At 35.4% G+C, this 13,518-nt stretch overlaps 1 protein-coding gene across 14 annotated transcripts in view; it reads left to right on the plus strand.

The window, feature by feature from the left end:
- ARB2A (ARB2 cotranscriptional regulator A) overlaps positions 1 to 13,518 on the plus strand; it is a 219,307-nt gene that overhangs the window by 154,536 nt on the left and 51,253 nt on the right. The window contains exon 11 of one of the 14 annotated variants that reach the window (XM_087958181.1): positions 9,259 to 9,519. The exons of 11 other annotated variants lie outside the window; for them this stretch is intronic. In XM_087958181.1, the coding sequence (XP_087814307.1) occupies positions 9,259 to 9,278 (20 nt within the window). In that variant the 3' untranslated portion in view covers positions 9,279 to 9,519. Of the gene's footprint in view, positions 1 to 9,258; positions 9,528 to 13,518 lie in introns of those variants that run through there. 2 more of the 14 variants (XM_087958184.1, XM_087958180.1) reach the window with 2 other exon arrangements.

Consider the following 13,518-nt stretch of genomic DNA (forward strand, 5'->3'; position numbering starts at 1 on the left):
CTGTTTCTTGTTAACTTTGTCACAGGAAAAATCAAGTAATACATCTTTATGATCAGCATAGGATCAGGCAATTTAAGGGTTCTAGAGTTTTGAGTTGTGGCCATCTTCACTAAAGTAGCTTACACTAATAAAATATTTTTGACTTAATCTCTCATATTTATTATTTTAGTACATTTACTTATGTATATTAATGGACAAGTGGCTTTATTCTTTTTAAACAACAGGAAACTTAAAATGTACCAAAAATATTTTATTGTGGTGATATTCAGCATATAATAGTAATACATTCTTTTATGACGGTTTTTTATGATTAGATATGTTGAAATGGTACTCTATTCTTGATAGGAAATTTGTCTTGTAAAAGATACTTTAATAGAAAGTTAGGAACAAGTGAGCTTCTTTTGGTATGTTTTATAGAGCAGTTTATATAGTTGGAAGAGATCTGTGACATGTTTTCTGGAACTGTGCCATTAATCCATTTACAGCCGTTTGTTGCAATGAAGAGAAAATTACTAATGAAAGAAGTGATCATATGTTAAGTAAATGTCTTTGCTTCGCTTGTATTCTTTTTTTAGTTAGTAGATGCAGCTGGCACTCTAGCAAGTGTTTAAGCCAGGCCTTTTATTAAAATTGAAAGCAACAGTCAGCAATTTTGAGCCTGGGCAGAGTCCAAATAAGCTCCTTGTTTGGCCACACTTAGTTCCCCACCACTGACTTTAGAAGGCAGAAGTAGGCCAATTCTGCGTTGACCTATTGGTCATGACCACTCCTACTTCATTTAGAGGATTTCACATCCTAATCTTACACGCAGAGTGGAGGCCCAAAGCAGTAAAGGAAATTTGAAGTACTAAATACTTGCTGTCTGCTAGTTAGCCGTTTCAAGTGAGCAGTTGGGATGAATAAATATATGTTCAGCATAAAATATATCTCTTTTTCGTTGTTCCCAAATGAGACAAAACAAAAAGCCTGAAAGGTTATTGTTAGATCTTAAAAGGTGTACATTTACTTTTTAAAGGCATTTTCTTTCCTCCTTTTCAAAAGTAATATTTTTTCCCAGGCTGCCTCATTATAAAAGCAAAATGTTTATAATACAATTCTCTACAATAAATTTCTATATACAATATGATAGCTGAATCAGTAAGGTTTATGAAAGATTTTTTTTAAAAAATATGTTTCTTGTCATGTTTTAAACTGGGAATATTGCTATTTTTTAATTAACATGGTATTATTTTTAATAATCTGTATTAAATAATTTTTATAACTGCATAAATTATAAAAAACTATTCCAAAAATGTTTAACAGTGCTCTTGCAGAACTCAGATTCAAATGCTGCTACTCCCTAACATTTGAAATATAGATTCCTCAAACATCCACTTTCACATACCTTTAAATATCTATATTAAGTGAAATCATATGAGAATTTCAAGTTAGTGGCAGAGGTATGCCCTATTTCTTAATGTTATCAGATTAAGATTTCTGAACTAAGTACCTAGGTTAGTAAATTAGAATTTCTGTTTTTATTTCTTTGTTTCTTTGATTTTTTTTAACCTACAATACTGCAGCCTTCAAATTCCTGATAGTTCACAATAACCAAAGTTAAAATGAAATATCCATGGAAAAAATTAAAATAAATAACCATAAATCATTAAAAACACAATTACAATTACAATAATTCTTGGCATCATAAATCACTATAATTCCTCTAGAACAACTTCATTTTTAATAGTTTCCTGAAGGTCACTGTCCTTTGAAGTACAGGCTTTTCCAGAGTTTAGGCAATTTCACAGAAAAATAGCAGTTATGAATTTCCATAATATATATATTTTGGAAAGAGATGTTGGAGGAAAAGAGGCAAGTACTGATCCATCCATATATACAATATTCTCCTTCCAATTAAAGTGGTGTTTATTGTTGCAATGCAAGTAAAGTAAATATTTTATGCTTATCCTTCCAATGCATATGATTATCTATTTTCAAGTTACCATGTTTTAAGTACAAACATAGCTTAACAATCTAATATAAACTTATTTGCAGAACTTCCTTGAAGTTTTTTTAATTGTTTCAATTACTGTCCTGTCGATATAGTTGCTAAACTTAAAACATGGATTTATGCCATATCCTTCTTTAGATAACTTTGCTTTTACTTTTGCTTCCTGCTCCCTTTTTTAAATTAAACAGGAGGTAGGGAAAAATCATTTTGTCCAAGGGATTTTGAAATGCCAGTAGCTGGATCATTCTTTTCTGATCTGCTACTTGCAGTTTTTCTTTCTTAAATTAATTATTTTTCTCCATTATCTAATCTTAACTCTTTAGGACCTAGTCCCCTTCCAGAACTTCTAAGGCAGGGGTCTTCAAACTTGACAGCTTTAAGGCTTGTGGACTTCAACTCCCAGAATTCCTCCTCCAGTCATGTTAACTCAGGAATCCTGGGAGTTGAAGTCCACAAGTCTTAAACTTACCAAGTTTGAAGACCCTTGTTCTAAGGTCACCCTTTGTACATCCCTCCTTCATCTAGGCCTCTTCTATTTCTGTCCAAGATCCTCTCCTATTTCCTTCAGCACCTTTGATTATCTTGATATGTAAACAATACACACAGAACCATATAGCATTAACAAACTTTTCTGCCGGACACATCTTTCCCTTATAAATTTGGACTTAGAACACCTGTGTGTTTATCACAGGTGTTCCAGTAAAAGCAAAACCTTTCTACTGTCCTTGCAAGGAGATAAAATACAGTTTTGAGACAAAACACAACCCAATCTTAATAGTGTCTCACCCTACTCTAAGGGGTTTATTAGTAGTTTTTACAAATAAAGATGGTGTTCCTACAAGAATTTCAGTGTTCAAACCAAGGCTTTAGAGGTAATAAGTAGCAGCTTGAATTGTATAGTTTGAACAAAGGTATAATGTTTTTGGTAATAAGTGTCAACAAATAAAAGAATCACCATATTTTGTAATAATTGAATTTCTGGGTGTTCTTCAAGATCAGCTTCATATAGAGTGTATTATAATAATCCAGACATGTGATTATGATGGTATGAGTTATATTTGTGAGGTCTTCCTCCCCCACGTAGACAAATATAACTGGGGTGGAGTTCAATTTTTTTAACAACGATCTGTGAGCATGGCTAGATGGGCATGGCCATGTGACTGGGTGGGCATAGCTTCTTTTTTACAGAACACCCCCCGCCTGTATTTTTTGCCTTCTGGGCCTCAGGAAAGTCTCCTTGGAGGGCGTTTTTGCTCCCAAAAGGCTTCCTGGGGCCCAGGAAGGCAAAAAACGGAGCCTGGGGAAGGTGCAGCTCCCCCCATGCTTTGTTTTTAGGCCTCCTGGGCCTCAGAAGCCTCCTGGGAGGATGTTTTTGCTCCCAGAAGGCTTTCTTGGGGCCCAGGAATTTAAAAAAATGGAGCCTGGGGGGGTGCACAGCACCACCACCCCCGTGCTCCATTTTTGGGCCTTCTTGCCTCAGGGAAGCTTCCTGGGTAGGTGTTTTTGCTCCCAGGAATCTTCCCTGGGGCCCAGGAAGGCAAAAAACAGAGCCAGGGGGACACACAACACCCCTCCATGCTCCGTTTTAGGGCCTTCTGGGCCTCAGGGGAGCCTTCTGGCAAAGCAGTAAGACAGCAAGGGGGATCCCGGCACAGCTGATTATTGGAAGAGCTGATCATTGTGAGTGGGGGAAAGAAATACCTTAAGGACTGACTGGGCGAGGAGAATGCAGTCAGCGATGTTGGGCATGCACGCGATGTCACACATGCACGATAAGGACTGACTGGGAGGAGAGGCAGGCGGAAAAGGGAAGGGCCAGCCAGGGGCACGATTTGCCAGTTCTCTGAACCGTGAAGAATCATAACAACTGGATCTATAGAACCAGTCCAAACTGGTAGAATCCCACCCCTGAATATTGTGATCATGTTTCATTGCTAGAGTGCTCACAGTAGATCAAGGTTTTAAAAGAAGGTCAGAATAGGGTTGGAAGGGCCTTGGAGGTCTTCTAGTCCAACCCACTGCTCAAGCAAAAGACCCTGGCCTATACCATTTCAGGCACCCACAAGGCAAGCTGTTCCATTGGTTAATTGTTCTCACTGTTAGGAAATTTTCAATTCCAGTTTGCTTCTCTCCTTGATTAGTTTCTATCCATTGTTTCTTTTCTTGCCTTCTTGTTCTTTGGAAAATAAGTTGACCTCTCTTCCTTGCAGCAGCCCCTTAAATCCTGGAATACCACTATCATGTCATCTCTGGTCCTTCTTTTCTCTAGACTAGGTTTACCCAATTCCTGCAACCCCTTTTCACATGTTTTTGTCTACAGGCTTTTAATTATCTTAGTTGCTCTTCTTTGCACTTTTTTCAAAGTCTCAACATACTTTTTGTAATGTGACTAAAACTGGATGCAGTTTTCCAGGTGTAGTCTTACTAAAGATTTATAAAGTGGTACTAATACTTCACATGATTTTTATTTTATGCCTCAGTTTATACAACCAAGGATTATATTAGCTTTTTTTGGTTGTTGCCGCACATTGCTGGTTGATATTTAACTGAACATCCACTAGGACTGCAAAGTCTCTCTCACAGTTACAGTTTTTGAGCCAGTTTCGTCTAATCTGTACTTGTACCTTTGATTTTTCCTATCTAGGTGTAAAACCTTGTTTTCTCCACATTAAATTTGTTGTGAAAATGTTGGTGGATAGAGCCCATTGGTCAAGTCTGTCAAGATGCTTTTGGATCCTGAACTTGTCTTCTGGGGTATTGGCTATTCCTGCCATCTTAGCGTCATCTGCAAATTTGATGGGTTTCCCTTCTGTTCCCTCATCTAAGTCATTTGTGAAGCTATTGAAGAATATTTGGCCTAAGATGGAACTTTGTGTTACCCTACAGCTTACTTCCCTCCATGTAAATGTAGTACTATTAAGTACTACTTGTTGAATATGGTTTGTCAGCCATTTACAAGTCTATCTGGTAGTGATGCTGTCTATCCCTAGATAGGTTGTGGTCTACTTGGTCTAATGCCTTGCTGAAGTCTAAGTCCATAGCATTTCACTCATCTACTCATTTAGTCACTTCGTCAAAGAATGAAGTAAGATTGGTTTGGCAACGATCTGTTTTTAATAAACCCATGCTGATTTCTAGTTATAACTTTACTTGGTTCTAGATGTTCACAGATCTGTTTTTTTATTATTTTTTCCAGGAACTTTCCAGGTATTGATGTTAGGCTGATTGGTCTATAATTTCTTGTGTCTGGTTTTTTTTTTTTTTTTTTCTGAACATGGGAATCACATCAGCTCTTTTCCACTTCTTCTGGTAGTTCCCAGTGCTCCAGGAACACTTTTTTAAAGATACAGTGGAACCTTGGGTCACGACCATAATCCATTCCAGAACTTTGGTCACAACCCAATTTGGTCATGACCGGAAGCAACACTGACTGCACTTGTGTGGAGGGAAAAATGGTTCAGAAGGGGAAATTGCTGCAGCAGGGAAAATTGCCATGGCTGTATTTGATCACCACCCGAGGATCTGTTCGCAACCAGAGTGAAACATTTAGCGGATTTTTTGGTTGGCACCTGATTTGGTTGTGGTCAGAAGGTTCCACTGTATGGTACAATGGTTCTGAAATAGCATCTGCCAGCTCCTTCATAACTCTGTGATGTAATCTGTGAGGTCCCAGTGATTTATATTCATCAAGATAGACAGGTGTTCTCTTACCATTTTCTTGCTTATTTTAATTTTTATTTCTAGGCTGTTTTTTACAGTTATGGTTTGGGTAGATTGGGCTACAGTTTCTTTTTGTGTGAAGACAGATGCAGAGAATGGGCTAAGCAGCTCTGGTTTCTCTGTACTGCCTATTACTTTCTTGCCATCTTCTCTATTTAATGCAGCAACTGTTTCCTTGATTTTTTCTTGTTATTTATATCTTGAAAGAAACTTTTTTAAAAATTATATTTGACTTTCGTTGCAAGTTTTTGTTCATTCTGATTCTTTGCTTTCCTGACTTCATTTTTGCAGATTCAGGCTATCTGCTGATATTCTGCCTTAGTTATATGTCCCTCTTTCCATTTTTTTGTAATTATCCTTTTTGCCTTTCAATTTATCAGAGACATCTTTGTGCAACTATCCTGGTTTCTTCTTGGATTTCTTGTTTTTCTTTTTTAGTAGTACTGTGTTGGACTGCTTTTATTATATTTTTTAGTTTCCCCACATTTCTTGAGATGTGAGTTCAAATGTGGTTTTCTTACAATAGACCATAGGATATCATTTTCACTACCTCTTTGTGTGCAGGTTATTTTTCATAGAACCTAATTAAAAAATTTAATGCTGTTATTTCTTATAGGAGAATTAGCTAACAGTCAGAGTAATGTATCAATTACTTAGTTAATAAAATTTTATTCACTATGATAATCAGTCATGGGACACCGCATATGCTTTCCTGTTGTAACGTTCAAATTTCATTGATCCCAAGAACACATGATAAGGTGAGTGGATGTTAAATTATGTCAAATATTCCACAACCTAGGCATGCTCCACTCCAATATGTCCCATGCAGTGTCTATTTGTTACTATTTGTCAATTCCATGTAATAATGGAAATATATTTAGCTTTGTTTGGGATTCATTAATTTAATGCTTAATAGGAACATAATTACAGATCAGCCTAACCAACCAATAGCTGAACATATCAACCAACCAGAGCTATCCTACCTCAACCACCCCAACCACTTCTTGTTCTCTCTGAAGTCATGAACAGCATAATAGAAACTAGAAGGAGATAATCAGAAAGCATTGTATTTAGGATTTTATTGCTTTAAAGCCAGAGGTGTACAAGGAGAACCTTGTCAAGTGGAAGAGATGAGATATCTCCTATAAGCAGTAGACTTCAATGACTGGTCTATTTTTGCCCTCTCTGTTTGGAAGACATTTTTACAACAGACCCTATTATTTCAAGTATGAAACTGATGGCTTTATAAAATGTCTGCCAACAACCAAATTAGCAGACATCTCCTTTGCAGTCCAATAATCAGTCTAGTGACTAGTGGTATTATCAGGTTTTTGAAGCAAAGTATGGATGAGACCACAGTCCAAGCTAGTGATAAGTAAACCCTTGAGTTCTTCAATGATGCATTAGAAGTAATGATGATGTTTTCTGCCTTTTGATATTTCTTGCACTTATGTTGTTTTATATGTCTACAATTTCTTCATTGAGTGTTTAAAGAAATCTTTTTTAAAAGAAAGGCTTTTAAAAAGCTATGGTGGGAAAAATAAATTTTCCCTATCAAATAAGCATAGGCAAGCCAAAACTTAGCTTTTTTTAGGACTTCCAAACAGTCCTCCAGAATAGTAACCATACTTAAATCTAAGAGGTTTTAGTATAAGCTGTTCAGGAAAAGCTAAAAAATAATTTTTTTCCAGACCTGCCACTTCTCTTTTTTCGTACAAAACAGACAAGAAATAAAGGTTTAAAAATGCCAAGAAACTCTTATACACATAGTTCCATTGATGGCTGTCTTTCTCATTTATCAAGCCAGTGAATAAAGAAAATTACAAACATGAGTTGAAGAAAATGTTTTATTTTGGGCAGCTTATTCAAAGTTCAGAGGAGAAATCGTGAAACAAATATACCTTCCCTACAAGCCTAGAAACAATTTTTAAAAATGTGTATTTACAGATATTTAGATCAAATATCATTTAATATTTATTAGTATTATTTTCCCAATAATTGATTTGACTTTCTATATCTTTGCCATTTTGATATGGCAAAGTTAGAGACCTTCCCAATGGCATGGCGTCCTAAAAAATAGGCTACATTTCAAATCTGAAATTTTATACAGTATAAATGTTTTATTTTTAACAGTATACTTAGGTTGTTCTTTAATTATATATCTCACTGGATTCAGCATGGTTGTTCCTTGGCGTGTTCACATTTGCAGTCATTCTCATATCATTCATATGACAAGATTCATAATTTAGGCTGCTTTTATACAATTGTTGTTCAGCAAATAACCATAAAGATTATTTGAATTGTGGGCCAACTATGCATTGTAACAATTATTTTTATTATTTGAAACAAAAATATTCAATAGAATTGCTCAGAAGCAATCTTCAATATTTTTAACCTTTCTTAAAGGTCAGATTCTCCAAACTCCTGCAAATTTTGACAGCAGGGATGCTTTAGAAAATGTGTAGTGATAGAACAGTCTGATTGAAGGTTTCATAAAGTGCTGCTATCCAAAATCACCAGCCATGCTTGAAAGTAGTAATTCTTGATAGAACTTAACACTCTCAATTGACTTGTAACTGCAGATGTCAGAGCCACCTGCTTTAATAACACAAAGCTTTGCTTTACACTGTGAGTAGTTTTTTTTTAATTACCAGACATTTTATGCCTTGATGTTGAGTTTACTCTGGAATTTATGCAACCAAATGTTACTTGGAAGCTGTTTTTATGTATAATAGCTAGATAATTCCAATTTTTAATGTACAATTAAGTAAAACATAATTTCAACTTTTATATTCACAGTATTTTGGTCCTGATTCAGATTCACATAGTTCTGCATACCTCAAATCTAAAAGGCTTGAGAATCTTAAAATAAAATATTACTACTTATTCCTTGATACTGTGACTTTTTATGGTTTATATTAAATGATTATTGTTATTTTACATCTATATACTGCTGAACCCCTAAGGGCTCTCATTGTTTACAGATAAGAAACATAACAAAATTAAATCAACCAAACCAAAGATGGAATAAAGCCCAAATGTCCTCCTAAAGGGCTCTATTGTCAGAAGAGAGGTAGATTCCATTAGGAGGCTATCCCAAAGAACGGTGCAGTCATCAGGACTTGGGCCCTCATCTCCCTAAAATAGAGAATTACTAATAATTTATCTGGAGTAGATTGAACTGGCCAGGTCAGTTTCAATGCAAAAATGCAGTTTTGTTTTGCCTCCTCCTAGTAGTTTGCAGCAGGTTTTATCCTGTGAAGTTGGTGAAAGCTCTCCCCCTCCCCACCAGCCATACCTCTACCTGCAGTTTTAGTAGGAGATGTACACTTGCTCTTCCCATCCCAATAAATCACTGGAAACCTAATAGACAAATAATTTCATCTTACCAGGATTCAATTTAAGCCTGTTCTTCTCCATACAGATTTTTACAACCTCTAAGCACTGACAAGGTTACAACAGCATTACCAGCCTGGTTTGGGACAGTAATGTACATCTGAGTATGATATATCAATGTTAGTGAACTCCAAATGTCCCTGTGACTTCAGGTAAATGTCCAAATAGGTGAAGAGAACTGGTCCTTGTGGCACCCTATGCAGGAGTAGCCATTGGAATGATCTCTTATCCCACCAGCATTGACTGGAACCAGCAACCAAGGAAGGAGCAGAACCACTGCAACATAGTGCCCTTATTTTCCAACCTCTGCAAGTATCCAGAAGGATACCAGAATCAAAATATCAAAGACTACGGAGACCTTAAAAAGATTAGGATGCATGTACTGTCTGACATCTATTAAATCCGTACTTGTCTATATTCCATTTCTGAGTCTGAACCCTGATTGAAGACAGTCCAAATAATTAATTTATTTGTGGCGCTCTTTAGTTGACTGAGACTCAGCAATAGCTGTCCAGTACCTTTGGATCCAAAGTGGACCTCAAGGAGGGTATGTACCACAGCCTCCTTCAAAGCTACCAAAATTATCTCTTACTACAATAAAACATTAGCCATCATTTAGGTTCAGGAAGTTACCTCCCCCTTGGAGGATTGGAGGCACAAAGATGTCAAGAATTGTGTTAGAAAAGACTCAGTCCCAACCAAAATTGACCCTGCATCTGTAAAATAGAGGTTGAAGTCCCCAAAATCAAAAGACAAGGAATCTGCATCACCAATCCAGCAACCAAGTCCAGAAGCCCATGGAGGAGCCCTGCTGGACAGTAGGGTAACCAATATACCAACCTTGGCTTTTTTCTGTGGTCCAACTTAATACCTAAGCACTAACAACCTGCCACTATAGGAACCCTGTTTCACAGATAAGGTCTCCCAATAAAGCAATATTACAGCTCTCCCTACTCCTGACCTTGAGGGTATGAACAGGACCAAAAAGCCTGCTAGATAGAATTCAAAGAGAGTAATATTGCTGACTTTGCTCAGCCACATCTCAATAATATATGTTAGGTCTGCCAATCATTCACCACCACCACCAAACATTATGGACATAGGGTTTATGAGTAGCATTCCATAGACCAGTACATCAGTAATCCAACTATCTCATCTACAGGCTGGTCTTGCCAAATCCAGAAAAGATCACCATAAGAATAATTAAAATAAATGGCTTTCAAACTGTTTATAAACAGTATAAGTGGTCCTCAGGTTATGATGGCAGTTGGGACCAGAATTACTGTCACTAAGCAATCTGGTCATAAAATACAATGTCAAACGATTGTGTTCATTAGCAGTTATGGCTGTCCTGGCTACTTTATTAAACAAGAATCATGCCAGATGATCTCACATGATCATTGACTTTGCTTGTGGGAAGCCACATTGGAAATCACGATCATATGACTGTAGCTTGCTACAATGTCAATACAGTTACATGACCATGGGCACACTGCAATAGCTAAAACCCAAAGGACCTGTCGTTAATAGCATTTTTCAGTGCCACCTTAACTTTGAACAGCTGCTGAATGAATGGTTATGACCCAAGTACTCCCTGTGTAGTAGCCTTATACCATATTCTCAGATTCTAAAGACTGAAGAAAATGAAACAACTGTGTTAATTACTTGAGGGTAAGTAGTAGAAGACTTATAAGTAAGAATTAATGGAAGGGAAGTTATGTTATTTCTTATTTCTTTTTGTGTGCATCCACATATTATAACCCAGTGGGGCTATTTCAAATGGTAAGGCTCTACTTGAAACGGCATTTAAGTCTATTTGAAGGTGATCAGTTTGCATTGTATTTTGGAGATAAAATGCCAACTTGTGTTCCAATAGATATATATCAAACACTATCCAGTCTTCCAACATATATTTTGAAGTATGTGCAGGCCTGTTGACTACATTTTCAAGAAGCTGAAGAAATTTTAAATAATGTATGGAGACTGATGGTGCAGAGAAGCCATGGCTTAAGCCACACAGCAAAGAGGGGCTGCAGGCAGAAACACTAAGTAATCTGGATAGGCAGGTGCAGTCAGTTCTGAATGTAGTTACACTCTATAAAAGGTCACATTTGTACCTTGGAAGTTTTTTTGACTCATTATAGCTTGTAAAAGGGCAGGTAGTGATGGGACATATTTTTCCACTTTAGTATATACAAGCTTTAATCCATTCTAGAAAAAAATAGATCTGGATATTATACTTATGCTGCTTATATTTAGATTAAAATTTTGGAAGGTATTCTATATAGGTCTTTGAAGATACTTAAGGAATTCCAACTGTTGCAAAATACAGCATTTTGTGTGCTTATTGTAGTAATAGCTTGCATGTACTAGTTGTATAAAGTACCAGGACAGTTCCAGAACCCACTCAAAGCATGAAACATGTAAAGTTATTTGATGCCAAGCATTTTGAAGAATTATATGTATTCACAGAACTGCTTGTTTTTTAAGATAAGTATCAGAGGCATTACTTTGTCAGCTAGGTTGTTGATTCTCAGTAATACCCCAGAAGTCTTTTATACTCACACTTAAGGTATGCTTGGTTGGCTTCTTTGATTGGCTTGAAAAATAAACTTGTATCAAATTGATTTCAATTAATGTATATTAGTACGCTGCTGTTTTATTGATATTTTTGGTGTTACATTGTACTATATCCATGGGAGTTTTATTTCTGAGTTTATATTTATTATTACATTTTTAATATCTTTTTATTTCATTTATTACCTTAGATAGTCTTTGTTCCAAATGAAAGGAAGCATCTTAACTGGTGAAATAAATAAACCTCTGTTTTTGGCAATGAAATCATTTGAGGTTCTGTAATTTTTTTAAAAGCAAGAAATATTCAAAATTTATTTAGCTTATGGAATAGATTGCATACAGTAGTGAAAATATATAAAAGGAGCTCATAATACTGTGCTACACATAGAATGGAAATTTGTAGTCAATTTTGTAAGGTATGACAAATTCTGAAAGTTATAGGTTATATTTTCAGATATATTTGTCCATCAGATTGGAGTAAGTATTGTATATATTACTATGTAGGCCATTTATCCAATTAAATGCAATGTATTCTGGAATTTATTAGTGCATATATAGGATGCATATATACACATATATGCATCCTATATATGCACTAATAAATTCCAGAATACATTGCATTTAATTGGATAAATGGCCTACATAGTAATATATATACCATCCTCTTTCTGCAATTTATAACAGTACTGTCTTAAAGGTATGTAGCATGTGACTGTTTTTGTGCAAGATCTATTATTAAATTAACACACTGTAAAGAGAAAACCTGAAAAGCAAATTTAAATTTAAATTTAAATTTTATGATACTTTCAATTAACAATGTTAAACAAGCTTCTGATGAAAGAGTGTGTTTCTATAAAATGGTATATGAACAGATTATCTGTAAATTGATTATTTTTATTCCTTTTAATGTTCGGTTCAATAAATATAAATATTGTCAATTGTAGAAATTATTTGCTGATTTTGGCCTCTAAAACTTTGATGGAGGTATTGTTGCAGTATAATTTATTTAAAACATTCAAATCTAATTTATTAATAATTAAACTGGAATTTGTCTTCTGCTTTAGTCTTTATTCATTATTTTATAAACCTCATTTTCATAAATCACTTGCAAAACTAATTTTTAATTTAAAAAAAAAAACATGCAGAATTTCTGATCTAATGTGCCAGGTATTTGTCAAGCTTATTTCAATAACAAAGGTTATCAAAGATAGAATAAAAAGCAAAATGAAATTCAGGGAGAACATATAATTAACCATAAATAAAATAATTGATAATAAGATAAATATTACCTTGACATTAATAAGCTGTAATGAAATACCCGTTCACAATATAAGCCATGTGAGTATTAAAATGTTTAAGTGTTCAGTGCAGTACCTCTCTGAAGTTCAAGGATATCTATTTTAAAGCTTCATTGGTTTTTGGAAATTGGCATTGATGATGTCACACTTATGTCTCTTTATTCCTTTACAAAAAGCCTGGCTTGTTTGTTCTATTAAAGTATAGAAAAAAATGGCGAAAGGTGGCCCATGTTGCACTGGACAAAGAGTAAATAAATGAAAGCTTACCAAACATACCAACAGTCAGTATTTATATTTGCTGCAGTGTTTAGATTTGCTGCAGTGTTTAGATTTGTTTAGATTTGGCTAGTCTTCAGGTTTCTGGGTTATATGATCTAGCTGTTGTAGGCTGGGTATAAGTGACTATTTGTAATTCACCATTAAAGGCTAATGGGATGAAGTATCATTGCCCAAGATATTAGGCAAATATATTAAGGCACATGAAATTGGTTTTGTTAGAAGAAGTGGTGTTTCATCATTTTATTTTGGGTAATAGGC

This window comes from Notechis scutatus, chromosome 2, assembly GCF_049901735.1.
Source record: "Notechis scutatus isolate UNSWTSFEM ecotype Mainland chromosome 2, rNotScu1.2, whole genome shotgun sequence".
NCBI lineage: Eukaryota > Metazoa > Chordata > Lepidosauria > Squamata > Elapidae > Notechis > Notechis scutatus.